Source organism: Prunus dulcis, chromosome 1 (genome assembly GCF_902201215.1).
Source record: "Prunus dulcis chromosome 1, ALMONDv2, whole genome shotgun sequence".
NCBI lineage: Eukaryota > Viridiplantae > Streptophyta > Magnoliopsida > Rosales > Rosaceae > Prunus > Prunus dulcis.
In genome coordinates this window covers 33,518,575-33,545,978 of record NC_047650.1, presented here as the reverse complement: position 1 = coordinate 33,545,978, position 27,404 = coordinate 33,518,575, and the positions used below count along the sequence as shown (strand labels likewise).

The following is a 27,404-nucleotide window of genomic DNA, read 5'->3' as shown; positions in this document are numbered from 1 at the left end:
CTGCGTACCCAAATGGATCAATACGGTTCCCAAATTTATCGAGAACAAATCAGTAAAGTGTCGCATCCCACAGGCAGGCAAAACTATCATTGCACAAAGGATACATTCCGTGTCAGGTAGAATTTTACAAGGCATTAGGCATGTTCTAACTACATAAGTTACATATTCTAAAGTTTGACATACCAGTTACATGAACATAGAGGATAGTAATACGTGCAACACTAGCATATTAGGCTTCAGCAGCTTTTGGAGCGCAGAAGTTGAAAACGGCGCTGAGACATCGCACAACAGCTGGGGTTATATGGTATTATGTACAAACTGTTGCAAGTATGCCCCCGCTTAAACATCTGGTTTGTTGGTGCTCGCTTCAACATCATCTGGTACATGATAGGTAGAGAGGAAAAATGCATTCTGATTCTTCTGTAGGAACCTTCATGATAGCATGTATGATCAATCAGCAAAAGTAAAAATGACATCGAAAAATAAGAAAGCCAGGTGCTTGTTGGAAAATATACAATCGAATATCTATTTAGGAGAGCAAGTAGAAGACAGTACTTGAGAAAGTCGACCAATTTTTGCTGCAAATCTTTCAGTGTCTCCTCTTCAATGTTAGCATTCAACAATAACTCAGGGAGCTTAACTGCAAATACCAGAAAAATAACATCTCAAGTTCAAACTTTATGATGACTAGCACTCAATATAACAAAAGCTTAAACTGCAAAAACTGCAGTAAGCAACCAAAAAATATTCAGCATGATGAATTTCAGAAAACATTTGGCATTCACATGGACGTTGCAATGTCATCCACCACATGCCCAAGTATCCAAAGCACCAGCATAATGTTCCGCTGCACTACAGATAAGTATATCACAATGAAAATTCAATTTTCACAGGTAATCCACCATGGATAAAAAAAAAATTTACTTTCAAATACCGAGTACATAATCATTTAAAAACATAATTTATGATTTACACAAGGAAGGAAAGGAATCAAGGGTTTTAATGTATTGCAAGGGATATTTGCAAATTCAACATAATTATTAAACATAGAAGTAATCTCCATCAGTAATTTAGTAGAACATTAACATGAGAAACCACAAATTCAAGATCACACCAAAAATGAGGAAAAGCACTTTTATTTTAACAATTCTATTTAGAAATACACCATTATGAATACAAATAATGGACTTGGCTATGCATTATATGTTCCTACCGAATAGACGTAACAGATGCTCAGCACCATATACAGATGAAGGAGAGGCATCATGTGCAATTGCTTTCTCATACTGCTGACGTTCATTTTTGTACAGAAGCATTACTGGTAGTGCTTTGTCAAAGTAACAACACAGTCCTTTCAGGATTTCTTCAACTGAGTGAGTTTTCTTCCTAGATTCATAAGAATAGTCCATCAATCAAAATCAGTGCCTGTATCCAAATTGGATTCTAGATAATAAAGAAGTTAAAAGTTATGAATGTTGTAGGTCCAAATAATTGAGTTAAGACCCCAACTTTCACCCGGATAACCAGCCAGTAGAATGTATGAGAGGTGACATTGGTAATCCCATCCATCTCTTCACTCTTGTGAGGATAAAAAGTTAATTTACCCTCTCAATAAAAAAAATTCAAAATGGATGTATTTTGTAAAATGGCACCCGAGAAAAGAATAAAAGAAGATTGGATGCACAGAGATGAAAGGAAAGAAACTTACAAACTGTCCTTTGATCTGTAATCTAGATACTTCTTCATTATGTCATCCACGTTAGGAGTTCGTGGAAGTTTAACAAGCTGCAAGAATATGTGGATATCATTAACTGGGAATTCATTACGACTGAATATAGGAGTTTGTTTGGAAATTAAAAATGCGATGAGTGGATGCATCGGAATTAGAAACTCACAAGTGATATGCACATACTGACAACTAGAGTGCACAAAGACTAACCCAGATATGCCAGACCCACCATTTGACAAGTATATGCCAGAACATCTCTAGTCCTACTGTAAATGCTCAAGCCATGTAGACCAAATATTCCAAAAGCAATTCATCCATCCTAGTAGGAATTCCATATGAAATATTTACTCTCTACATCACCATAACCAGACAAATCACAAAAGTTAAAACAATGCCATTGACCATTCTGTAATGCGGTCTGAACATGAGATTCCAAGTTTTTACGATGTACCATTATCAGCACAAGCTTGTAATTTACATAGTACGTTATTTAATCAATTCATTCGTGGATTCAGTATTATGATAAAGGAACACATCTACCTTGCCCAGATGAGTAATGAATTCACAATCATCAACTAGTTGTTTCTTTAGTGTGAGCGGAATTTGAAGCACAAGATCTTCCATGGGTATGGCATCTTTGTCCTAAAATTTGACAATAAAAGAAGAAATCAAAACCTGCCACTTAAGGTTCATGTTGATTTCTAAATTAAATAACAAACCTCTTCATAGTGAGCACACAATATCTGGAAGAGGTAAGCCTAGATAGGCAAACTACGGATCACAAAGCATACCTTAATGACAGAGTCATTCTTTCGCTTTTTTCCTCTTGATACTGCACATAATTTCATATCAAAAGTAAGAGGAATGCATATTATATACACATTCATCTTGCAAGGGAAGTTGATAAATATATATATATATATATATATATATATTCAAAACCCAACCTCTTATCATCCTAATTCAAGAACCATAACCAATTTATGATCATGACTGAAGAAAGCATGCTGTTAAATCTTTTCATGAGGTAGTGGCCTATTAAGACTTCTTTCTCCAGAGAACAAATTTGTTAACCACGTCGTTACTTTTGCAGCTTCTCATAACCATTATACTTACTCCTACCACTTCTTTCTCTCCACCTCTTCAAAGGGCAACACTTACGGTCCTTAAACCTCAAAGCTCACCAAAAAATAGGAAGGTTCAGGTCACATGCCAAAAGTTCTGCTTTGTTAGGCCAAACATTTCTGTTCTTCTTTCAAAACTAATGAATAAAGAAAGAAAAAATACAAGTTCTGCACTACATCTATCTTTTCGTTTTTAAGACACTACAAAAATCGTAATACATTCCAAACTTGCATGGAAAGAATAAATCTATAGCCTTCAAAATCGGGAAACAGAAAGGTAAAAGTTAAAGATGATAAAGCCAACCATAATAACCTTTTTGTTTAGTCTGTGACGTGCGTGTTAGCTTTGCATTCTTGTGTGTTCTCTGGTTCGCATTGAGCTGCTCTTGTTTCCTCACATTCTCATCAGTGTTTTTCATCAGACGATCCAAGTGTACCCACTCATCCCAACTGTTGAAGGCAGCAAAAGGGAGAAAAAGTAAAAAAGATAAAATGAAATCAAAAGTTTCAAGAGATTGTAACTGCATGAATAACCCATGAATGAATGGGAGAAACTTAAGCAAAGTCTTCATCTTCGATGAACCTTCGAACCTCCCTCAATGCAATGATCTAATACTAATATCTGCCATGGTCTAATAAACATATTTTTCAAAGACAAAAAGGAAAATGCAATACTGTGCAATAAGTGAGATGAAAAGACCCCTTAAAATGGAAAACGATAATAAAAAATAACAAGAACGAAAATTGAAGTAGACCATGCTTTCAACATCCAAGAGCTTGGTTCAAGGAATGTGAAATCAAAACTCGTAAACGTTCTGGAATCATAAGTAAGCAGGAAGGCGGGCTCACTTTTTGCTCCATCCCTGCAGGATAGAAGAGTATACAATCAAGATGTAACCACAAAACGAGCAACTATATCACCCAAGCAATGTAACCCCAAAATGGAGGAAATGGCGAAAGAAGATTAATGGAAATCCTAGGGCATTCCACTTCCAAGCAAATTAAAAATTAAAGCTTACAAATGAAACAAGGCAGGTATAATCATGATAGGCATTTAGTAAATGTTTGATAGAGAAAATAAAAAATCATAGGAAAGCAGTTGATGCTTACAAGGTAATGAACATAAAATCTCCATTCGTTCATCTTGAAATCGACTTTGGTCACCTTCCAAACAAAACGCAAAGCGGTGAGATTTACTGAAAATGTTCGTCCGTGATCAATTAGCCAAAACGCTCTATTAAATTCGAGAAATTGCAATTAAAGTTACATTAAGGCACATAAGACCCTAAGAATCATAGAGAATTCAATCGCCGAGAGAGAGAGAGACAGAGGGTGGAAGGGAGAGTGCGTGTGTGAAAATGAGTACCTTGGCTTCGTAAATTTGGGTCTCATGAAAAGCGAGCACCTTCTCGCCTTCGGAGAAGGGGCATGAATCGGGGGAAGGAGCGGAAACTTCTTCGTCTTCACCGTCGATCATGTCGGAATCGGTCTTGGTGGCGGAGCTGTCAGACTGGGTGGCGGACGAGTCAGTATCGCTAACGACAGTCTTGGAGCCTCTCATTTTGGTTTTGGGTGCTCTGTTGCTTCTGCGTAATGATTAATTAGTAAATTGATTAACATTAATTAACATGAACTCTCCAGAAAGTTCGATTGCTGTTTGCTTGAGAACTAGTATGCGAGGCTTTTTAGTTATGGCGGTTCTTCTTCATCAGAGTTTGCTTCTACTTTATTTATAGTTACGGAAGCAGGAGTACGAGAACACCCCCGGTGGATGGGGTTTCACTGTTTGCTGGTCCTTGAACGGTTGTGGGCTCCGGTAAAACTTAAAACGACGTCGTGTCTAGGATTTATATAACAACGGGAAAATAAATAAAAGGCCACGTCGCCGGAAGGCGGGAGCGTAAGTAATAACTTCGCGGTAAACTTTGGGCTTTCTAAGTTTGGGCTTACACTGGATTTGGGTTTGAAAGTCTGGACCCAACCAAAAATTACACCTTTGACCAAAAAAGAAAAAAACCAAAACTTTGACCATATTCCAAATCTCATCATGAACACGAGGAAGGTGGTTTTTGAACCATAAAATAGAGAACATGAGGAAGGTGGTTATTGGTCCAAAGTTACATGAAGCATGAATCACAACATAGTGAAACGGTTCATCGAATTTAGTCATTAAATCACATAGGTATATGATTCACACAAAGGGAAAGTCTATGTTAACTCCCCCTTCTAAAGCCAAGACTTTTGAAAGGAAAATTTGAAACCTACCCAAAATATGTACTTAATTCAAGTGACATTACGATAGATGAACTACATTATCACCAACACATAATGACTGAAGAAATGAGCAACGGATACTCAGTCATTTCTATCATCACATTCTAACACGTAATTGCCCGACTCTAATACAATTGTTGTAAGGGTCACCTCACCAATATACTAATGGTTCCACATTGTTTGATTAAAACTAATAATGTTTTAAATGGGCTAGTGATATCTGATCGATTCATGACGGCGTAATGACTTTTCTATGTTCATCCCATCTTCACATTCTTTATAATTATTTGATCTCAATTGCACTGTCCACCCAAATTAAATGACAAGGGAAAGTCTGGTCTCCTTTTGACTGCCAAAAGCTTTGAAACCCTAAATCAAACAGAGCAGCCCTACACTTTGATGTATTTCCTTCCTAAGAATCAAGTTTCCATAAACAATCAATCTGAAATACCACAGCAAACTTTACTCCTTGAATGAAAGAAAAGAAAAACGCACTTTTATTATATTATCATGAATGTACGATTACATCATTGCTGCATATGTATATATATATATATATATATATATATATATATATAGCAGTTCTAAAATACAGGACACATTTTATTTAAATTAAATTAAATTCTGTAACTGCTTATAGCTAGTCTTTTATACTAAGACTAGACAAAATGCTTTTAAACAACTACAAAAGTGAATAAATAGCTCGAAGAGTATGTGGCAATGCCTACTGCTGCACTTTATTAGTTTCCGCTGCCGCCAGAGCTTGGACCAGAATGCTTGATCCCTCCAAGGGTTTCAGAATCAGTGAAGGCATGACCATCTCCTCCGGAGCTCGGGCCTCCATTCTTCATTGCACCAATATACACGTGCTTGATCCCTCCAAGGGTTTCAGAATCAGTGAAGGCATGACCATTTCCTCCGGAGCTCGGGCCTTCATTCTTCATTGCACCAATATACATAGAGTGCTTGATCCCTCCAAGGGTTTCAGAATCAGTGAAGGCATGACCCTTTCCTCCGGAGCTCGGGCCTTCTTTCTTCATTGCGTCAATGAACAGCCCATCAAACACACTCTCCATCTCCTTGTCTATGGAGCTCCATGAACTCCCCAGCTTAAGAGGACGAGCTTCTGATATGACCGAAACCCTAGAGCTCACAGTGAGAAGAACAAGGATGGAGCAGAGAGCTGGCTTGAAGCTTTTGATGGCCATCTGTCTGGATGAATGAATATATATTGTGAATTGATCAAGGATGCTTTGATCAGATTAAGCTTCTGGTGTTTCTGATTTGGGTTGATTTGTAAGATGATGGAGATTTGTGAGGTATAAATAGTATTGGCAAGGAGGTGGGAATGAGAGATTCATATTTTTGACTGCCAGGGGGAAGAAATGAGTGGGAAAGTGCATGGGTTTGTTCAAACACGAGGGGGTTGGTTGAAGGGATTCAGTTGAGGACGTAATGGATGGACTCAGATACAGTAAGGTAGTCTAAGTTCCGAGGAACGTAGGTGTAGAATATTTAATTTTGTGTGACAAACGAGAAAAAATGCTGTTACTATTTACTTAATATTATAAATCCATGTATATATTAGAGAATTATCCCTTTTGCCTTTTGAATCCGCCCACCCTGCGTAAGATTGAAAAGATTAAAAAGCACTGTAAAGGGTCGTCGGTCCAAAATAAGTTGTATTTACAAGTCTGGACCTAGCTTCTGTGGCCTGGCCCAAGCCAGTATAACTGTATAATGTTTGGGCTTAAATGTCAAAAAAGTCTATCCAGTTTGCTAGTTTTATCATGCTTCTTATTTTCAAGTTAAATTTTAACTGAAAACATTATAACGTTGTTTTCTAAATTGTTTATAAAATTTCTACTCTAATCATATTTCTTAGGGAGTTGTAATGACTAGAGTTTGTTAGTTTTACCAATTTATTTCCTATGTTGGTATTTGTTAATCAGTGTGGTCAATTTCGTTTATAGTAAGAAATAGAGACAAAAATGTGAACTAAATTAGTCAAATTAATATTCCCTAAAAGAAAGTCAAATTAGTAATATAAGTACTAGATTAGCCTGATAAGTGAAACACATTGATGGTTTTCACATTTAAGTCCAATGTAGTTACGTAGATAATTCATCAAATGTAAGCTCTATTGAAAGAGGAAATGAAAGTAGATGTTAAGTATTTTTCATTTTGAGGAGATTATAAGGGATAACTTATAAGGTGTTGTTATACTACCATTTGGAGAGGAATGCATGGAATAAGTTTCCTTCATGAGTGATCCCTCTTCTACCTTCCAACTTGGACAACATTTCTTCATTTTCTCCCACAACATGCCTTAAATATCGTGAGTTTATCAATCCAATTCAATTCTAGTCACCAAACATCCGATAGGCGGGCTTAAGTGGTTGATTTCTAGTTTGGCCCGACCTGTTGATCAGCTAAAGTCCCCCACTGCCTTTTCTACAATAAGACTGTAAGAAAATGACGGGTCAAATTTTCATGCCATAAGTTGAAAGCATCCCAAAATCATCACAAAAATGAATTTGACTGACCAAAGTTATATGTTGTGAGGCAAATTCGTGGCTTTTCTTCTTCGGTGAAATACAGTGGTTGGTGACAAATTGGAAAGATTTTAGGTTTCTGTGGAGGGGACTAGAAACTAAGGAAACCTGGGAAGTTAGAAAAAAGTATGTGAGTTGAAATGTTGGCACATGAGTTTGGTGGCAAGTTTTCATAAGCCTGCGCTTTTGAAATTAGCACATTGGTGGTTCAGAGCAGTCAGTAAGTCATTATAAGCATGGAATGAAAATGAAGGTCTGGAAATTCTTGGTCCAAATGGGAAAGTTCATTTGATAGAATTGTCTTGCCAACCAGAAGACCAAATGCCAAGGAAAACAAAAGGAAGAAGAGAATCTGACAAAACTAATTTGATAGACCGAAATTCGTGAGGGAAGTTAACCGACCAAAGAAGAGAGGAAGAAAGGGGCTTTAAGCAGAGGGAGGGAGGGACGGCACAAGAGACTAAACAGTGAGTCCACCAAGAATATATCTAACGTACTTGCCCATTCTCTTTTTCTTTGTCGCAAGCTTCAGCCTTTTTGCTCACTGTCAACGACGTCCGTCCAAACCTCAGCATATAATTTTAAAAACTATATAGATTCTTTCTAAATTACCCTTCACGGGTGAAGTGAAGATATATACATACTGTACAAGTTTTCATGCAACAAGTGTCCATGTAGAATAGAAAGTATACAAGTCTGTATGTACAAGGTTCTTTTCTTCTGCAAACAGAGCTTTCACAGTTGATATTAGTTCTTTATCCATGTGCCCATGAACTGAACTTGAATTGAAGCTACAAATACGAAAACCAACCTTCACCCATTTATTAAATTCCTTTTTGCTAATGAAGCCAACATTTTTCTCGGGTTCGTTTTAATTATTTCAAATTGGAAACGTTATTGGATACTGTTTGCCTCTTTTCCTAAAAGAAACGCTTCTTCTTGAAGGAAATCATTCCTTCTTGCGAATCACAGATTACCATGTATGGGTTAAGTATTTTCTATTTGGTTTGAACTTTGAATAGTTGAAAGAAAATGGAAATGGCATCCAAGAGGAGACAGAGAAAACTGGGCAGAAGAAACCAAACGCAATTTACACTAAAGTCAAGGGGTGAATGTGGCAGGCTGGCAGAGTTTACTTATATAGAGGTAGAGCCATCCAATTCTCCAAGAAAATGAAGACTACAAAAACGACAATTTGGTCCTTCCTCCTCCTCCAGGGACTCTTTCAACTTTGGATCTAATCAAACCTCTAAAAAGACTCATTCTTCTGTCTCTTTGCTATTTACACCCCCATTAGAACGTGGCAAAAGGCCCAGAAAGCAAAAGGCCACAACCAGAACCAGCCATTTATTTTTGCTTCTATTCTGTTTGTTCGTATTCGCCAAACGAATCGCTAGAACCGCCAATCACAACAACCACCGCCAAACCCCCAACACGGTTTTCAATCCAAATAAATCCATGGAAATAAATATTAGCAAACCAATTATAATTGTAAAATTGATAAAATTATAGTACACAACCTGAGCAATTCCATCTTAATTTACACAAGAAAAGCTTAAGCTTACAAGTCCACAAGAATACAGATCCAATAACAAAAAAACACAAATAAATCCCAAAAAATTAGGGAAAATTGAAAATCCAACTGAAATTAGGAAATTATATATAGATATTTTTTATATAATTTTATTTCCGAGTTTAATTTCTGAATCTCTGATCATCTGCCTCTGTTAGCGTAATTCATCTTCTCGTAAAAACGAATCGAGAGAAGCGAGAGTGACAGATTCACCTCGTCTTTTCCCCAACGAGCGCCAGGCTTGGAGCCGAGCATGGGCTTCAACGGAGATGCCCAAGGCGAAGCCGACGACGATGAGGAAGAAGAAGAGCTGGAGGAGGGCTTGCTGAGAGGCCAGATAAAGTGGGAGTGAAGCCGACGAAAGCCGCCGAGAGCGAGGACCACAGATCTCAGCTGCTGGTTGCCGCAGCCGATGTTGGCCCAGTGCCTGGTGCAGATGAGCTCCCAAAGCCGCTCGTCCTGCGCCGTCTTGTGCCACTGCTTGTTCACGCACGACGCCATCCCCAGCGTCCTAGCGTCCACGTGCTTAAACACCTCGAATATGAGATTGTCGTCCAGATTCACAAACCCAGCCCCTTCCACAACCTGGTCAATCTGGTCAACCTCCACCTCTTCTTCTTCACCCTCAACCTTCATCTTCTTCAGCTTCACATCAGCTGAGGTCGCCGCCATCGAATCGTCCCCCGATGATGCGCGTTTCATCGATCGATTATAACAGAATGGATCGAGGATCCTACTCTGCGTTCCGGCTTTTGGGTGGTTCAGAGTAATCTGGAGAGGATTTGAGGGCAGTTAAGAATTGAAAAGCCAGAATTCTATAATCTGGGATGTGGAAATAACTGGTAATAATAAGGAGGCAGGGAGGTTGGGGTGGGGGTGGGGGTGGTTATAGAAAGGAGGAGGAGGGGTTATGGGGAGTGGTGGGGACCTGTTTTTGGTGCGTTTTCGAAGACGACAATTTCTGAAATGAATGCGCTTTGGTTTGTGTCTCTGTTTTGACGAATGTATCCTCTGCTTGCTCTGCTGCTGCTGCTGTACACTTGCGCTTCTTACCCTTTTCTCTTTTCTTTCTGTTTTACCTGCTTAATTTGTTTCATGCGCTAACAACGATAGAACATCTTTTTTTTATCAAACCATAAATTATTTGTTTAACTGTGTAAATAATATTATATATTTCGGTGGTTACTTCTTATATCTTACATCACTGGCTGATTAGTAGATGGCATCTTCGCTTTTTTACTTTCTCAGTCTGGAAAAATGTTAGTGTCACACCTCGTGTGATGTTAATAATTTACCATTAAAAGAAGGTAGATAATTAGGTTAATATGTGATCAACTTATAATATAGTATTAATATATAAATATATATGTATATATATGTTATAGTATGATTAAATTGACGTTATAATTGTCACCCCGAAAAATTATTAATGACGTTATAATTAGATCATATGTGACAATAACACTATGATATTTTTATTTTGTTTTGTTCTGTTTTGTTTTATTGGATGGTCATTTAGCTTGGTCGAATGAGCGAAAGAGCTTTGGTTTGTGGAAAAGGTAGAGAAAACAACAAATGGAAAAAAAAGGAGGGGGGGAAGAAGTGGTTAAACAAACTTCAGTGGTTGGCCCTAAAACCACGTTCTCTTCTTCATCTTTTTGAAGCTATCCATCCTAATGCAAATCCAAACCATTTTGTTGTTTTGTATGTAAGATTCCGAGCAATATTTTGTTGCCAATCGCCAAATGAAATTGACGTTTTTGGCACCACCCAACTTTCTTCCTCAGGTCAACCGGATAAATATCCAGTTTCCTTCTCTTATTATTATTCTTAAATTTAATTTTGGTCTCTATCAGATTTAATTTAGTAAATGTAACTTGATTATCTTCCTTCCATCACTAAAATAATTTAGCTTTTCCACAATTGGCCTAAAATGTTTCAACGAAATGAAAAAAATAATTAATTAATTAAGCAATATTCTAATTTAATTTTATCTAAATTACGTACAGGTAATTCAAATTTGCGTGCAGAGTAAAGATTACTTCTGCTCTAGCCAACTTAACTAAGCTTATGTTTGCATTAAACGAAAGAAAGCACTTGGGTTCCAGTGTGTGGTCATGTTATTATTTTACCATCCTCCATGAATTTTTGTTTAATGATTTTTTTCCGGCAGCTGCACCACAAAGCACTGACACAATAACAGGCTCATTGGTCATAGCTGACGACACAACGGGTACAACTACAAGCCCAACCCAATTTCATTAAATACAGCACACGTCCTATGGTTTTCTTCAAGTCCAGCCCAAATTTGGGTTGCTACATGACCCAACCCAAATGCTTAAAATTTGGGTAAGTGGTTGACCATCATCAGCTGCTACAAGACCTTCAAATTGTAAACTAGTCAAAATTACAATAATTAATACACATTATTGTATAATATAATATTATATGTGTGTGTGTGTTAATATTTTAAAATGATTAAAAAAAACAAGGAAACATTGGCTCTTCATAACCCGCTAAGTTGCAAAATATGATCAACATTTGGAGTATTTTTATACTAAAATAAACTGAAGTGGTGAATTTCTTCTTTCCAACAATTTTTTTGTTTGTTTGCTTAATTTCCAACAATTACAACCTACTTTGGCCATCACATTTCTTGTTTCCCGGATACAACCACCACTCCATGTCCCCCCCTCAAAACTTGAAAGCGAAACTTTAATTTAATTTGAACATGGACCATGCACTACATAACATAATGTTTGCCATCCCAACAGCATATATATAAACTAAATTAATTGGAGAACGGATCTAATTTGGTGGAAAAGAAAATTCACTTGCAAATGAGTGATCTAAGATTTGAATCTTGACAACTTGACACCGATAGCGTGTGAGAATATCCCCCCACCTCTTAACTTTGGGAAAAGAAAAAAAACTAAATTAATTATGGTATCTGTGTGTATCTCACTTCAGTAAACAATGCACTTTTGCACAAACAAATGCGAGATATATGTCTCTAAGCAAACAATAGGAAAATAATAATAATAATAATAATAATATAGAAAAGCACAAAACGACTGATAGGATTATAAGAACAAGCATGCTGGGCTGCTTGGAGAAGGAAGATGGACATGGTGATGAATCTGATTTAGTGGCCATCCCCACCTTTATCAGGACCAGAATATGCTTCAGATATCTTGATCGGAGCAGGATAAAGACTAAGATGCATAAGAGCATGGCCAACCCCTCTTCTACTGGGACCAGAATATGCCTGAACAATCTGAAACTTGCTGATTGAATTAGAATTAGAAGAGAGCTTATGCACAAGAGGCCTGGAGCCTTCAACTTCCACAGCAGATGAGAGGATGAGGAAGAGAAAGATGACTGCAGAGATGGAGTTCATTGCAAAGACTTTGATGAAGCCATGGTGCTTCTTCATTTTTAGTTTGGTTTGGTGTTTTGGGTGTTTGTGAATGAGCTGCAACACATTGTTCAAGTATATATAGGAGATGTAACAAAGGGACATGCACAACCTATTTTATGGGAATTGGAAAATTAAATATATATACACTCTTGGACTTTTGTGGAACATGATCTATTTTTTTATTGTACAATATCATTCTCTCCCTCCAACCCAATCTAATAACAAACCCAAATTTTAAGTTTTGGAGGTTTGTAGAACCAAATGAAAGCCATTGAGTTGATTACTTCCCAAGTTCTTTTTTTTTGGGGTTGGTGCAAGTCTCTTCTAATTAGTTTTGGTCACAGACTTGCAGAGTGGAAGAAAACTATATATATAAACCTGAACTGAATGTGGAATTAATAATTACCCAACTAATCAGTGGTTATCATATTATTGCTTGTAGTATAATAAAGAATCTCACCAATTTTTGTCCTAACACTAAACTAATTAAGGTTTCATAATCATATGTTCGGTTTTCTCCCTATATTTATATAGCATGTAAACATTCTTGGTTCACAATATAAAACCAATAAGGAATATATATATCTGTCAGAAAGAAATCTATAAGAGTAAGATTTCATAAATTTTGTTTTAATTCAGATGCTTTGGCGGAAAATCTCAGTTGACAAGTGTATTGTATCTGAACCCGTGAATATATATGATATATATATATAGGCGGCGGCAGCAGCAGCAACAGCAGCAGCACACACCATGAAATAATCCATATATAACATGTCAAACTTTGCAAGCAAATGCCATTGTTGGCGGCTGTTGCAGGATGATGGTCCTCAATTTCGGTCGCCGTCCTTACTTGACATATATCACATATTGGATGTTTGGAGGATCAAAGTTCACGAGCCTCGTATATAACATGTTGATCGTTTTAATACTATCTGTCATATGTAAAATATACGTATATTTGTTCCTATGAGACCTCTACAAAGTCATTGTTTTATGAGACATATGATACACAACACAATCCATTCACACTCACTTGCAAGCAACAATATATTTTAGGCAAAATATGTTGTAGTTTGACGAAATTTTTACTTTAATTCGTGTAGTTTCAATTTTGGCAATTTGATATGTATAGTTTGATTTTATTGCAATTTAAGGATATGTCCAAATTTCCATTCAATTTCTTGACGGTATAAACACGTATCCCTTACGTATAGGGATATTTTGGAATGGGAATTTGGATGTGTTGTAACAGAATCAAACAACAAGGGTTAAATTGTCAAAATTAAAACTGCAGGGACCAAATGACTATTTCCCTATATTTTATGACTTAAAAGTCCACCACAATCAAATCTCATGACTCACGAGTCACGAGTAGGATTTTGCCAAATTTGTCATGGTTATATTTCCAAATTTTGATACTAGATGGCCACCAAACATGTCTAGTGACACCTAAGCACGTGTCTAGTGGCATCGGTTGGGAAATCAAAATGTCCAACTTGCTTGCTATATATGCATGCTGAAAGCTAGAAAAAATGGGGTCACGGTTTCATACCAACTCCTCATTCTTACTTACCTGTAAAATGGGAGCAAAGCAAAGCAAGAAAATCCCCAAAGTGGTCTTCCGCACACTCAAAAGACCATGTGATCTTGAAAAGAAGATAAAAAGGATCGTTGAAATTCTTGCACATCCCTAATGCCTCCTCCCTCCCTTTGAACAGCCTTTGAAAAGTTGAAATTGGCTATCCCTTTGGACTAATTTGAACACCTACCCTTAATCTTGAAAATCTATGTTCACCTCCACCGTCCTGTACTTGAGAGAGAGAGAGACGGTTCAACAAACAAAATATGTTTTTTTTTTCGGTTTGCCATGTCTACAAAAACACTGCCTTTAATTGTCCCTCTAACAATTGGCTGTCACACATTTCTTCTTTTCCGCCATGAAAGAAAAAATATATATATAATAAAGAGAGTGCCGCGTACAGATGGAACAAGACGCACGCGTTTTGGATCACAAACGGTGTGTTTCCATGCAAAAAGGTGATGCTCATGACAGTAGTTCGGATTTTGCAGACAGAAAAAACCTTTTTCTTGCTTTTTCTTGGTGACTTGAGACGTATTTGGGTTTGGCAATTAAAGTCAAATTCCAACAGCACGAAACAATTTCAAAGTAAAAGCACACCTCCCTCCTTTGTCCTTCCCCCGGAATTCTCACCTTGCTCCCCACTCCATTGTACAAGTAAACTATAACGAAAGTAAAATATAAAATATAAAAAAAGGGAAAAGTCAAACATCGTGTGATTGACCCCACTACATTAATAACTAAGCCACACCGTCATCAGCAGCTCAAATCCTTGCGTATATATACAAGTGGGTTGGCCTTGTTTTCAAAACACAGAAAAACAAACCAATCAGAAAACTGTCGAGAAAGATTTGTGTGCTAGCTGTGAAGTAAAAGATGGCAATGAGAATGAAGAAGAGCTCAACAGCATCAACCAGTTGCGTGTGGCTTGTGATGGGGTTGATGGTGCTGCTGATTGTGTCAACAGAGTTTGGTCAAGTTGATTGCAGAGCCCTTCGATCAGCAACAAGCGACAGCGGCAGTGATGGCGGATGCAAAGGAGTTGATGGGGCTGAGGAGGTAGGCATGGCTACCTTTGCTGTTTCTTCTAACTACAACTCGAGCACTGCTCGTCGTCCTTCGGTGAGGAGCTTGGCGTTTAGATTGGCCTCTGGACCTAGCAAAAAAGGCCCTGGCCATTAGCCTAATTGCAGCCTACATCTCTCTCTCTCTCTCTCTCTCTCTCTCTCTCTCTCTCATTCTTTTGTTCTTGTTGAATTATTTTCCATGTTCATGATGCACAAAAATGTGACATATTGGATATTGTTTTTTATCCGCCTAAGGATTTTCATACGTACATGTAATTTTTCAGGCTTTAGTTGGTTCATACAATTAGACAATTTGGACAACAGATTATGTTCTGTTGTTAGTTCAAGCTCTCCAACTTTAGAGACTAATAAATAATTTTGTTTATGAATCTCAAATAGTCCCCAAGAAACTTAAGCCTGCAAAGCACATTGAATTAATAAGATTTTTGCATGAACAGAAGGGTCTATATTTCCATCTGCAATTTTACTTTATTTAGGGGCAAAAATAAATATTTCCCAATTGCTAATGTTCTTGGTTTTTTAATTGGTGCGAATCGAAAAAACTTCAATAAGCCTCAAAAGACACTAAGCCCCCGGGTTCATTTTATATATTATTAATTAAAGTCATACAATTTTTATTTTATTTTTTGAGAACCAAAGTCATGCAAAGTATAAAAAATTTAAAGTCACCAAAGTTAAATTTTCAAGAAGCCACCAACAAATCCTCTCTCTCCCAAAAATTGCTGAAAGAATCAAAGGCGCGGTGAAAATATATCAATGTAACACCACCAACCACCCCACACGGTCCTACCTACGAGCCAGATAAACGACAAGCGTTCCAAGTTTGACGCTCATTTTAAATTTCATTTTTTCCTTTACGCCGAATAAGTAAGCTATATATAAAAAACTAAGGGAAGGCCCAACCCAAAAAATATTTGAACTGTTGCGGATCCAGTGGGGGATAGAGACGTGACAGGTGTTATTAATAACGAACTATATTTGATTTTTCATCAATAATTAAGTTCATTTAATTTAATTTTAATGATATAAATAAAAAATGTTTTTTATAATTAAAATCCTTCAGAAATTCTTTAAAACAGATACTCAAAGCAAACATTCAAAGAGAGGTTTCTGGAGAATGATTTAACATCCATGGGACCTTTCTTCAGGAGATGAAAAAGAATATTTGGGTTTTTGAATTTGCAAAGAGGGGTAGAGTATTGAGAGGGAGCCATTGATGTTGCTGGGGTTGGGGGCAGTGCAGTGGACGACGATGGATTGGAGGAGATGGGTTTCCAGAGTTGGGTCAGAAGAAATTCCACAAAGAAAATACATATCTTGGAGCTTCAGTTTTTCAACCTCAATTTTGTTGAGGTAGAGAAGTTGCGGGAAGAGAAAGAGTGATGAATGGCATCAAGGAAGAGAAGCTAGGCCAGTGTGTGTCAGACTCGCTTGTTCAGTTTAGCGATGATTTTTGCAAACCACGTTTCAAGATCACTATATTAGAGGAGCAAATGAGCCATTTTTTCACTGTTGAACTGTATAGTCTCATTTAAGTTAGTCCCCTCTCTTACCAAATATGGGCTTCAAGTGCTATTTAACCCAGTCCAGTCCAATGAGACCTACCAAACATAGCCTTAATTTCTAGACCTGAACTCAAAACATGAGGGGGGGCATTATGTACACACAATCTATAGCCCTAATGCACGTGATGAAGGCAAACGATTCCCAGTCACCAGCTGCTCTTCAATAAATTCCAAGGGCCGCCCCAACAAGCCCAGTTTAAGGGCCCCCCAAAATTAAAAAACCAATGTTTCTGTTTCTATAATTCGTCTACAGAAAATGTATTTGTTTCTACCTGGTGAAACAGATGACAAGCAACAGAGACTGATGAATTAGGATGGGCACAACCACTAAACACATCATTAGGCGCGTCTTAATCTCCCCACATGACAAAAACGCAGAATGATAGCATGCACAACCACAACCACAACCACAACCACAACCACTGTACTACCAAGAAATAATGAAAACTGACATAAAACACGCAACTACTTCCAGCTAAAAGAGAAAACTAAGCATGATATTAGTTTGCCGAACAAACTGGAGCTGGGTCCAAAGATAACATACACTAAGAAATCATTTATATTTCATCACTTCTTCATAATAATCTAACAACAATCCAAAAGCAAGACTCTGATTATGTTCATATCACCAAAAACCATGGATATCAAACTTGCCAGTGCCACAACAGCCACAGAGAGACAGAGAGGTAAAAACTGCTTAATAACAAATGAGACATCTGCTATAAACATCAACCTAAAACCAACGAATTTGTCCAAGGTGCGAGTGAATGGAACTTGTGAATAGTTGTGGTGCAGCAGACACTAATCTTCCCTACACTCAACCATTCTACAACAAAAATACTCTAAATTAGGTAGAATTTATGCTGTAGAATACCAAGAACTATATAATGCTTACACCAAAAGTAAGTCACCTTTATTTTCATGATTTGCAACATAAGGTGAAAACAAGAAAAAGTAGATATGCATATCATCATAGATGGAAAGCAGACTACTTTTAGGTTTTAACATGCTTGAACAACAACAGAGCTCTGAGCAACATCAGCCAATCTCACTTTCACCGAAAGCTTAAATTTGACAAGAAAAAGGAACTTTTAGAAAAATTAAATCCTGCACATTGTAGGAGCACACAAGGTACCAGGCCAAAGAGGCATGGTGTGATGAAAAACCAGCTGCAGGAAACACCCCTCACTATTTAAAGGGCAATGTCAAGCTCCAAGAAGCAACATTATGCACAAGAAATGTAAGTAAATATTCAATTCGGACATTGGAATTCAGCTGGTATTGAAGCTGAAATGAAACACAAACCAGCTAGAAAACATGAAGAGTATGCAAAAGGAAAGATTTTAATGTTTTCCAAATTCAAAATGCATCCACTTCATTATAAACATTTTCAGCACAAACATCTCCGAACAAAGCAGATAAAAAACCAGTAGATCAATACTCAACAGAAACCCACATGATATAAACCACAGAAAACAGAAGCGCATTGCGATAATACCTAAGCATATAAATATTTAGCAAGTCATAATAGTATATGGGCATCACAAGAAATCCATAACTAATACGAAATAGATCTCGAAATGGAAGCCCTAAATTTGAAGCTAAAAATGCCCTAAAACACACAAGGAGATCACTAGGGTTCGGTCCTGATATCCTCACTGGGGGCAGCAGCGGTGGGGTCCTCAACAGAGCTCGCGTTCTCGGACTCCGACGCACCGTTTTGAGCAGCGGAAGCAGAGGCTGTCCTGGACTTGACGGTGTCTAGCATACGCTTGCTGATCTCCTTGGAGTAGACCTGCAGGATCTGAATCCCATCCTCCTCGGACGCCGCGGAGCCACCGGCGGCGGCGAAGGCTTCATCCTCGATGAGGCGGGAGGCGGCGGAGGCCTCGTCAGCGGACAAGGTGCCGTAGCGCTTGGAGAGAGGGGAGGGCGTGGAGAGAGTCTCGATGAGGCGGTTCACCACGGCCTCGCGGGTGCGCTGGGTCGGCGGCCATATGCTGAAGGAGGTGGCGTGGCTGGGCTTCTGTGGCTTATGAGCTGGTGCGTCTTCTGGCTGCTGGTTTTGGGGTTCGGCATCCATGGCTGAGCTCTGGTTTGATGCGACTGTGATCTCTGAGTCCGACATTTTTGTTGATGAGGACTGTGGTGGAGGTGGAAAGAAGCACTTCCTAATTTAAAAAAGAGAAATTATATAAATTTATTTGTTGGTGGAATTCAAATGTGGAGAAGAATCAACGGTGAGAGTGGGGTATTTATAGGTAAAAATTAAAGTTAAAAGGATGGGTTACCTTAGAAGTGAGCGCTGATATTGAAATGAAATGTTTGACGGTTCACCTTTTTCATCTTTATTTATTTTACTTAATTATTTTCCCTTCTTTAGGCCTCTGTAATTAATTAGAAGGGTTGCTGGTTGGTTGGTTAGGCTCTTGCTTTTACATTCGGCCCATTCAATTCAAATTGGGCCACTTTAATTCCACATTTATAGCTTCTATTGATAATTTTCTTTATTTTTGGGCCAAAGCTTCTATTGATAGCTTCACACCCTTAAATTTGATTGTTATTACAGTGGGTATTGTCCCAAAAATTAAACCTTCTTTGATTGAGGCATTTTAAACCTTAAACAATTCTAAATAAATTATTAGGGCAGTTGCAAACCTATGTTAGACCAGTTGATCAAGGCAATGTATATCCTACTCCTTTGCACCCGAATTCGATTCACCACCCAATACATTATAGTAAATTAGAATATCGCTTTCTCCATTGCCTCTGGATGGTTTAGGAACAGAACCATTGCCCCTTCTAGATTTGTTGATGTTGTGTCAGTCCCAGCAACTAGCAACACCTACAATTACTTGGCAATTTGCACACATGATATCAAATTAATTCATACCAAAACAAAAACCTAATCAAACACATGTAAAAGATTTGTGCAATTACCAAAATGATTCCTTTGATTATAATATCTGTGTACAACTCAGGCTCTTTTGCTTGCATCGACAATAAGTTGTCAATCATCAACTTTTTGACATGTTCACCATTTGAAGCAGATAGAATTTCATGGCGCCCGTCAACCAAACCTTGCAAGAACTTGTCCATTTTTGCCATTAACCTCACCATCTTCTTTTCCAAGCCTGATATATCCACCCACCGTAAAATTGGCAAAAAGTCTGCCGCAGTTCCTGCCCCGGACAAGTCCACGAAGGCCTTAAAAACGTTATGAAAATTCTTTGCCTCTTCAACATCTGCAACATTTTCACCATGGCACCGCTTTCCCACAACCATCATCGTCATCACATTAAAGGAAAGATCGGCAAACTTGGACTTGAGCTCAACCCTTGAAGTACAACTCTTCATTATCTCATCCAGTAATAAACCAACTTCTCCTTGTCTGACAATTGAGAACAAGGCAAGGCGAGAGGAGGAGAAGATCTCAAGAGTCATAATACGGCGGAGGTTGCGCCAGAGGTCGCCATAGGGGGCTAGAGAAACTGTTGTGTAGTTGTAGTGGAATTGTTTTCTGGCAAGAAACCGTGGCCGATTGGCGAAGATGATGTCATGCTTCGTCAAACACTCTTCTGCCGCCAAAGCCGAAGAGACCAACAGGACTTTGCGTGAACCACAACGGAGAATTTTGCCCAAGTTTTGAGAAAGATCTTGGAGGGTTCGGTGCATTGGTTGTTTTAGAAGATGGATATGGCCAATAATGGGAAGAGATGGTGGGCTTGGGGGTAGGTTCTTCTTGTGTTTTTGTGTAATCTTGGATATGGAGAGCTTGACAAGGAAGGTGAAGATGATGACCATAGCTGAACTGTACCAGAAAGGTTCTCCCATTGTTTGAATCTTCATATAAAAGAACTTGGCATATCTATCTATTTGTCACGGATCCAGTCAAGTATGCTAGAACTTGAAATTGACTGAAAAAGTTAAGAAAATACCCAAAGCATGTAACCATCAAAATAAGGTGCTCAAATTATTTTTACCATTTGATGATTTTGTGAGTTCTTTTTCTAGATTGTCCGGCAACATAAGATGCTTATAATCTTTATTTGTGAATCAACATTGATCAAGTTAATTGTTGTTTGTGTTGAAAATACTAGTAATATTCATCATTTAAAAAAACTACTTGTAGCATTATTCCTTTGGAGATTTAATTTTACTTTAATTAATATGGGGTGTTATTATAATTAACGGTTTATAGTTATGTTTTTGGTGGTTTAACGTTTTTGTTACGTTTGGCTGTTATAATAACGTTAAGAAAAATGACTTATCACATTTATATACCACATTATGTACCATCTCTCCACCTCTATTAGAGATGTGGTACACAATGTTGTATATAAATATGGCAAATCTAGTATTATCCTTATAAGGTTAAATTACATTAATAGTAGTGGTAAGTATGCCGTTTGAGGTTAAGCCAACCAAATCATACCACACATAGTATCAAATATTTCATAGGTTTCATTCGTACATTAAAACCCTTGGCCTTATATATATATATATATGGCCTCTGGCACTTGTGTCTTGTTTTTCTACATAGGTTTCTTTATGATTCAATATGAAATGGTCTAGATGTGAACTTGCACCCCCTTATTTTAACATGTCTACGGAAGTAAATAGGACTTAATGTTTCTTAATCTCTAAGACTTAAAATTACTTTTTGGCATTGAACTTTTTATTTTCTAAGGTGAATAGTGGTCGTGGACTCACAAATCACAATCACTGCCACTACCAAAAAAGACGGCATTAGTTACTTTAGTTTGCGTGACTATTGGCTCTATTAGTCAATAGTCACCATGTAGTTACAATTTGAGTGTTTGTTACATATTCCTCCCTATTATAAAATAGACATAATATAAAAGTACCATTGAATATTGAGGTGGGATTGTATTTGTTCTTGTGGTATTACACTGATAGAATTTTCTCTCTCGAAAAAAACTTTCTAACTCTCAAATTTCTCTCGCTTTTCTCTTCGGATTGGTGTATCTTCTTCTTCAGTTGAGGATCCCTTTTATAGGGAAAGTCACAAGAGCAAAGCAGTTAATGCTTTGCGGAAGAATTGGAGGTGAAAATATTTCACCTACCAGAAACACCATTTCACTTACATCAATCTACTATTGCATGCACAAAGTCTTCATTGCTACATCCACACACACGTTTCACAACACTCCCCTTGGATGTCCTAATAGGGGCTGGCCTAGCAAGCAAGTGGCTTGACTGTTGTGGTGATTGTGGTTCAATTGGCATGTAGTGGTTGTTGGGTGGTGTTTGACGATGGTGGCTTATGCACTGTTTTTTTGACAGTGAATCCATATTCTCTGAAAATGAAAGGTTGAAAATGATTTCAAAAAACGTTTTCTGCGTTTTCTTAAATTCATCACCGAATGCAAATCTTAGTGTTTTTTAAGAATGAAAACAGAAAATGGCCTCCAAAAACACCATCAAACGGCCCTAAACTTTTACAGACAAAGTACTAATGATATCACGTAAATCATATTGGAAGCATGAAATGCATGAAATAAATTATTTTGGTCTTATTTAAGTTTCAAGTTGATGGGTACTAGACCACATATATAGGGCTACTAGGTATTATTGATTGGGCCACTTCATGTCCTTACGTACGTTGCTATATGATGGAAGCTAAGCTAGCATGAGTGGGCGTGGTTTGCACATAGCCTCCAAGGGCTTGGCCCTTGGCATGGTAAGCCTCAAACCTTCACTCATATCCACATTCTCTTCACCAATCCTCTCCCACTCAAATGACTGAACCAAACTTCCCAGTGCCAATCGAACCAACCTGCTTGCTAGGCCAGCCCCTGGACATCCACGCCTTCCAGCTCCAAACGCAATTAGCTTGTACCCTTCAGAGCCCTCCCCACTCCATCCCTCAAACCTCTCCGGCTTAAATTTTGTAGGGTCCTCCCACAGCTCAGGGTCCCTATGGATGGCCCACGCATTAATGAATAACATAGTATGACGTGGCACATCAAATCCCCTTACCACACAATCCTCAGAGGCTTCATGAGGCACCAGAAGTGGAGTGGGTGGGTACAAGCGAAGTGTTTCATTGATCACATTTTGTAAGTAAGTGAGCTTTGGCAAGTCTTGCTCTTCCAACAGACGCTCTTGTCCAACCTTGTCCAACCTTGGTGTCTATTTCGGCTCTTACTTTCTCCATTGCCTCCAGGGCAATAGACTTGCATATACAATAACCTCATTTTAGGTTGCGTCAGCCACCATTTGATTAGATGTTATGTCTCTTTCTCCCTTGCCACTATTCAGTTTTTATATGCAGAAACTACTAATTAAGTTATCTCATCCAATTATTTAGTACAAGCATCCAACAACATCGAATCTATGACATTAATACTAGGACTCCAAATCATACAAATAAAGCTACCCATTTCTTTTGACTTAATTATACTTTTAAGTTATAATATTAATAAAAATACACGTGATATAATATGACTAAATTACTTGAAACTTCGAGAAAAAACAAAACAGCCAAAACTATAATAAAAGAATTGCATGATTTAAAGATGAATTACGTACCGTAATAATTCCCTTGATAATTTGATCAGTGTAGAATTGGGGTTCCTTTTCTTGGAGCGCCGACAAGTTATCAATCATCAACTTCTTGACCTCTTTCCTATTGGATCCACAAGTCGCTGACAAAATTTCACGGCGCTCATCAACCAAGCCCTGCAAAAAGTTGTCCATTTTTGCCATCAAGCTCACCATCTTCTTCTCAATTCCCGTCATATCCATCCATTGTAAGAACGGAAAAAAGTCTCCGAAATTTGTTGCCCCGGATATGTCCACTCCGTCCCTAATAACCTTTTGTATATTCTTAGCCTCTTCAGCATCCAAAACATTTTCACCGTAGTATCTCTTCCCCACAGCCATCATCGTCATCACATTAAACGAAAGCTCCGTAAACTTTGCCTTGAGCTCGACCTTTGTCATGCTCTTAGCACAACTCTTCATTGTCTGATTTAGTAACAAGCGGACTTCTCCTTGCCTGATACTCGAAAACTGCGCAAGGCGAGCAGAGGAGAAGACCTCAAGAGTCATAACGCGGCGGAGGTTGCGCCAGAGGTCTCCATAGGGAGCCAAAGTGACTGTTGTGAAGTCGTAGGCAAAGTGTTTTCCTACAAGCAAGCGTGGCCGGCTGGCGAAGATGATGTCATGCTTTGTGAAAAGCTCTTCCGCTACCGAAGGCGGAGAAACCAAGAGGACTCTGCGTGAACCCCAGCGGAGTAGTAGAACTTTGCCGAATTTTTCAGTAAGGGCTTGGAGGGTTCGGTGGATTGGTTGTTTTACAAGATGGAGATGACCGATCATGGGAAGAGATGGTGGGCTTGGGGGCAAGTTCTTCTTGTGTTTTTGTCTAAGTTTAGTTGTGGATAGCTTGAGAAGCAAGGTGAAGATGATGAGAGCTAAACCGTACCAAAAGGGTTCTTCCATTCTTTTGACTCTCTTTTTGTCAATATGAGATGATGTAGCTATGAACTTGCACACCACATATATTTATATATAAGAACGTGGCAATTGGAAAAATATGGAAAAGGACAAAAGCATTCAACAATAGGATGAGCTAGGTACTCAAATAGAATAAAACAATTTATATATTATGTCAACTCGAACTAAATTATATAGCCCAAATTGTTCTCTCTTTTTTTTCGGAAACGAGCCCAATCTTTTGAGTTACCAAACATTTGCCTAATGGAAACCATATGTATCGTGATAGGCTCAACTGTTGATGCAAGAAAGTGGTTCGGTACTTATTCCGCTCAATTTAATGATGTTGGGCATTCGGTATGCTTTGGGCCTCGATAGAGCGCGTGATCTGCAAGAGAACGAACGCTTGGTAAGACTTTAGGCACCGGTATGGTACCGGCCGAATGCTCTCCGATACTTAAGTAAGTACAGATTTAGTAAGTTAAACTGACAGATCAATAGGCAGTATGCCGTAAGTTCTGATTACCTCCATTTTGGGGAATTGTGCTTCTTTTATAAGTCTTGAGGGGTGTGAAAGTTGTGTAGAATTTTGATTTGGAACTGTGGACATGCCAAATGTCCAGTGGGCAATTGTGCCTTCATTCTATGATCGGCATTCTCGGGTGCCGAGGGCTACCCTACCGATGATGCATTTTGTCCACGTTTTTAGCTCTTATTGGTTGCTGATTTTGGTATCACCACCATATTAGGGTTAGAATGAGGGGTTTTTGTGTTGCACTGTTGGATTGTGGAAGCTCCCATATTAGTGGGATGGGATGGGAAGTTACTTTCATTTCATCTAATGGATATGGCTATCCTATCTAGGCCTCATCATTTGGCCCATGGGCTCATGGGCCAATGGGGGCCCCTCCCGGCCCATCAAATAAAAGCCCGGCCCGGCCCGTTATGGGCTTTGAGATGGCCCGACCCGTTTTGGGCCGGGCTTGGGTGTCTAAAGCCCGGCCCATAAGCCCGGCCAGATTAAGCCCAAGAAAGCCCAGCCCAACCCACCCATAAAAGCCCGGCCCGTTAGGCCCGCATACATATATAATTATGCATAAATAAGAATTTAGGTATAAGATTATACAGTCCTGATCTCTTGGACCCCTGTAGTCCAAGAGATTTATGGTCACTCACCGTTGGATGTAAATTCAACGGTTCACTCATTTATGACTTGAATCGGGTAATAATCATTTATGTCATATTGCATTTATATATATCATTTTGAACCATTGGATTAATATCCAACGGTGGGTGACCATAATCTCTTGGACTCTTGTGGTCCAAGAGATCGGGACTGTAAGATTATATCACTTAAATCACATATATAATTTGTTTCATTTCATTTACTTTTCTTTACTCATTCCTAGTTTATAATTCGATGATTAGCACATTAATTTGTGTCAATTATTAATTCAACAATTATATATATATATATATATATATATATATATAAGATGAACAACATATCACATCACAAAATATAATCATATCACGAAACATAATTGTACAACCAAATATAATCATGCTTTTCTTGATCACATCACCAAATATTTGCATATTTATTAATACCATCCTTTAAAAAAATATTTTTTTGATACTTATTATTTTTTAAAATATATTACGATCTAATTATGTAATAACCTCAAAAATAATACTTGGTTTTATTATTTTTGTGGAAAATCTTAAAAGTTGTGTAACTTTATTAGGTGTTTTATGAATTTGGTTGGATGTGAAAATATTGGAATTAAGTGAGTTTAATCTCAAATTTGGACTAAAATGCCCTTATGATTAAGTTTATGATTTTTTTTGAATGAAGTAGGGCCCGTTGGGCTTAGCCCGGCCAGACCCGATGGGCTTTCTCAAGCTCGGCTCATGGGTTGGGCTTGGGCTTTGAATTTTCTAAAAAAATCCGGCCTGGCTCGGTCCAATATTTTTTCTCTCCTCTTTAAAGCCCGGCCCAACCCAAACCTATTAAATTTGAGCCGAGCTAACCCGACCCAGCCCATTAATGAACCCTAATCCTATCCATGGAGGTTACTTTCATCTTTCAGACTTTTTAGTCTTCAACTGTTTTTATTAGCTCTGTTAGACCCGTACTTCATATTTTGATCTTCAAAGTTATTTTTTCATATTTAATTTTTCTCTACTATCAAGTGGCGCGCTAACAAACTCCAAAAGTAGGTGTCATTATTAGACAAAACAATCACCACCTCGAGTGAAGAAGATAGTGAACAAAAATGAACTCAAATTTTAACAAATCGGATTACTTGGCATTTTCAAATCTGATTGGAAGAAATACACTCGTACAGGGTGTTATTTTTATGTGGGGTATGATTGCGCGTGGTTTGCACATAGAGGAAGTATATGTGCAAACCACGCGCACTCATACCCCACAGGTTACAAGAGAACTAGGCTCTGATACCATGCTAAAATATGAATATGGTTTGAATGTATTAGGTTTAATTTATTTTTCTCCATAAAGAGGTATATATAAGAGTTTACATGTAGGCTTTATAAGGAATTAGATACAGTAAAGAATTATGAAAGTATCTTCTAATTGTACAATGATTTATCACTTATATAAAAAATAGGAAAGTAAATCCCTTAATTAATCAAGAAAATAAATCTCCTTAATTAATTAAAAGACTCACATCAACAATATCCACATTCTCTTCACTAATCCTCTCCCACTCAAATGACTGAATCCAAGTTCCAAGTGCCAATCCAATCAACCTGTTTGCTAGGGCAGCCCCTGGACATCCACGCCTTCCAGCCCCAAACGCAATTAGCTTATACCCTTCAGAGCCGTCGCCACTCCATCCTTCAAACCTCTCTAGCTCAAATCTTGTGGGTTCCTCCCACACCTCAGGGTCCCTATGGATAACCCACGCATTAATGAATAACATTGTATGACGTGTCACATCAAATCCCCTTACCACACAATCCTCAGAGGCTTCATGAGGGAATAGAATGGACTTGGTGGGTACAAG

At 38.2% G+C, this 27,404-nt stretch overlaps 4 protein-coding genes and 1 pseudogene across 7 annotated transcripts; all 5 read right to left on the bottom strand.

Moving 5' to 3' along the window:
• Positions 1-13: 13 nt before the first annotated feature.
• On the bottom strand, positions 14-4,571 carry LOC117628333 (protein MRG2-like). Of its 4 annotated transcripts, none has more exons than XM_034360756.1 (10): positions 4,220-4,570; positions 3,964-4,017; positions 3,703-3,716; positions 3,167-3,303; positions 2,521-2,561; positions 2,270-2,371; positions 1,709-1,785; positions 1,214-1,386; positions 556-640; positions 14-430 (listed from the first exon to the last, which is right to left on the bottom strand). In XM_034360756.1, the coding sequence occupies exons 1-10, from the start codon at positions 4,412-4,414 to the stop codon at positions 340-342; spliced, it is 969 nt and encodes a 322-aa protein (XP_034216647.1). In that variant the 5' UTR covers positions 4,415-4,570; the 3' UTR covers positions 14-339. The 4 variants fall into 4 exon arrangements, with proteins under 4 accessions (XP_034216647.1, XP_034216654.1, XP_034216670.1 ...); XM_034360763.1 differs by having other exon boundaries at positions 3,964-4,087; positions 4,220-4,359; XM_034360779.1 differs by having other exon boundaries at positions 59-430; positions 3,609-3,716; positions 4,220-4,336.
• A 4,582-nt stretch (positions 4,572-9,153) lies between these two features.
• LOC117614739 (F-box protein GID2) lies at positions 9,154-10,234 on the bottom strand. Its single transcript, XM_034343997.1, has one exon. The coding sequence runs from the start codon at positions 9,955-9,957 to the stop codon at positions 9,397-9,399; it is 561 nt and encodes a 186-aa protein (XP_034199888.1). The 5' UTR covers positions 9,958-10,234; the 3' UTR covers positions 9,154-9,396.
• A 7,999-nt stretch (positions 10,235-18,233) lies between these two features.
• LOC117618710 (cytochrome P450 81E8-like) lies at positions 18,234-20,742 on the bottom strand. Its single transcript, XM_034348418.1, has 3 exons — positions 19,849-20,742; positions 19,663-19,753; positions 18,234-18,524 (listed from the first exon to the last, which is right to left on the bottom strand). The coding sequence occupies exons 1-3, from the start codon at positions 20,740-20,742 to the stop codon at positions 18,343-18,345; spliced, it is 1,167 nt and encodes a 388-aa protein (XP_034204309.1). The 3' UTR covers positions 18,234-18,342.
• Positions 18,258-19,205, bottom strand: LOC117638584 (MFP1 attachment factor 1-like). Its single transcript, XM_034373691.1, has one exon. The coding sequence runs from the start codon at positions 19,034-19,036 to the stop codon at positions 18,542-18,544; it is 495 nt and encodes a 164-aa protein (XP_034229582.1). The 5' UTR covers positions 19,037-19,205; the 3' UTR covers positions 18,258-18,541.
• A 1,809-nt stretch (positions 20,743-22,551) lies between the features above and the next one.
• On the bottom strand, positions 22,552-24,378 carry LOC117615933 (annotated as a pseudogene).
• Between the last annotated feature and the right edge of the window lie 3,026 nt (positions 24,379-27,404).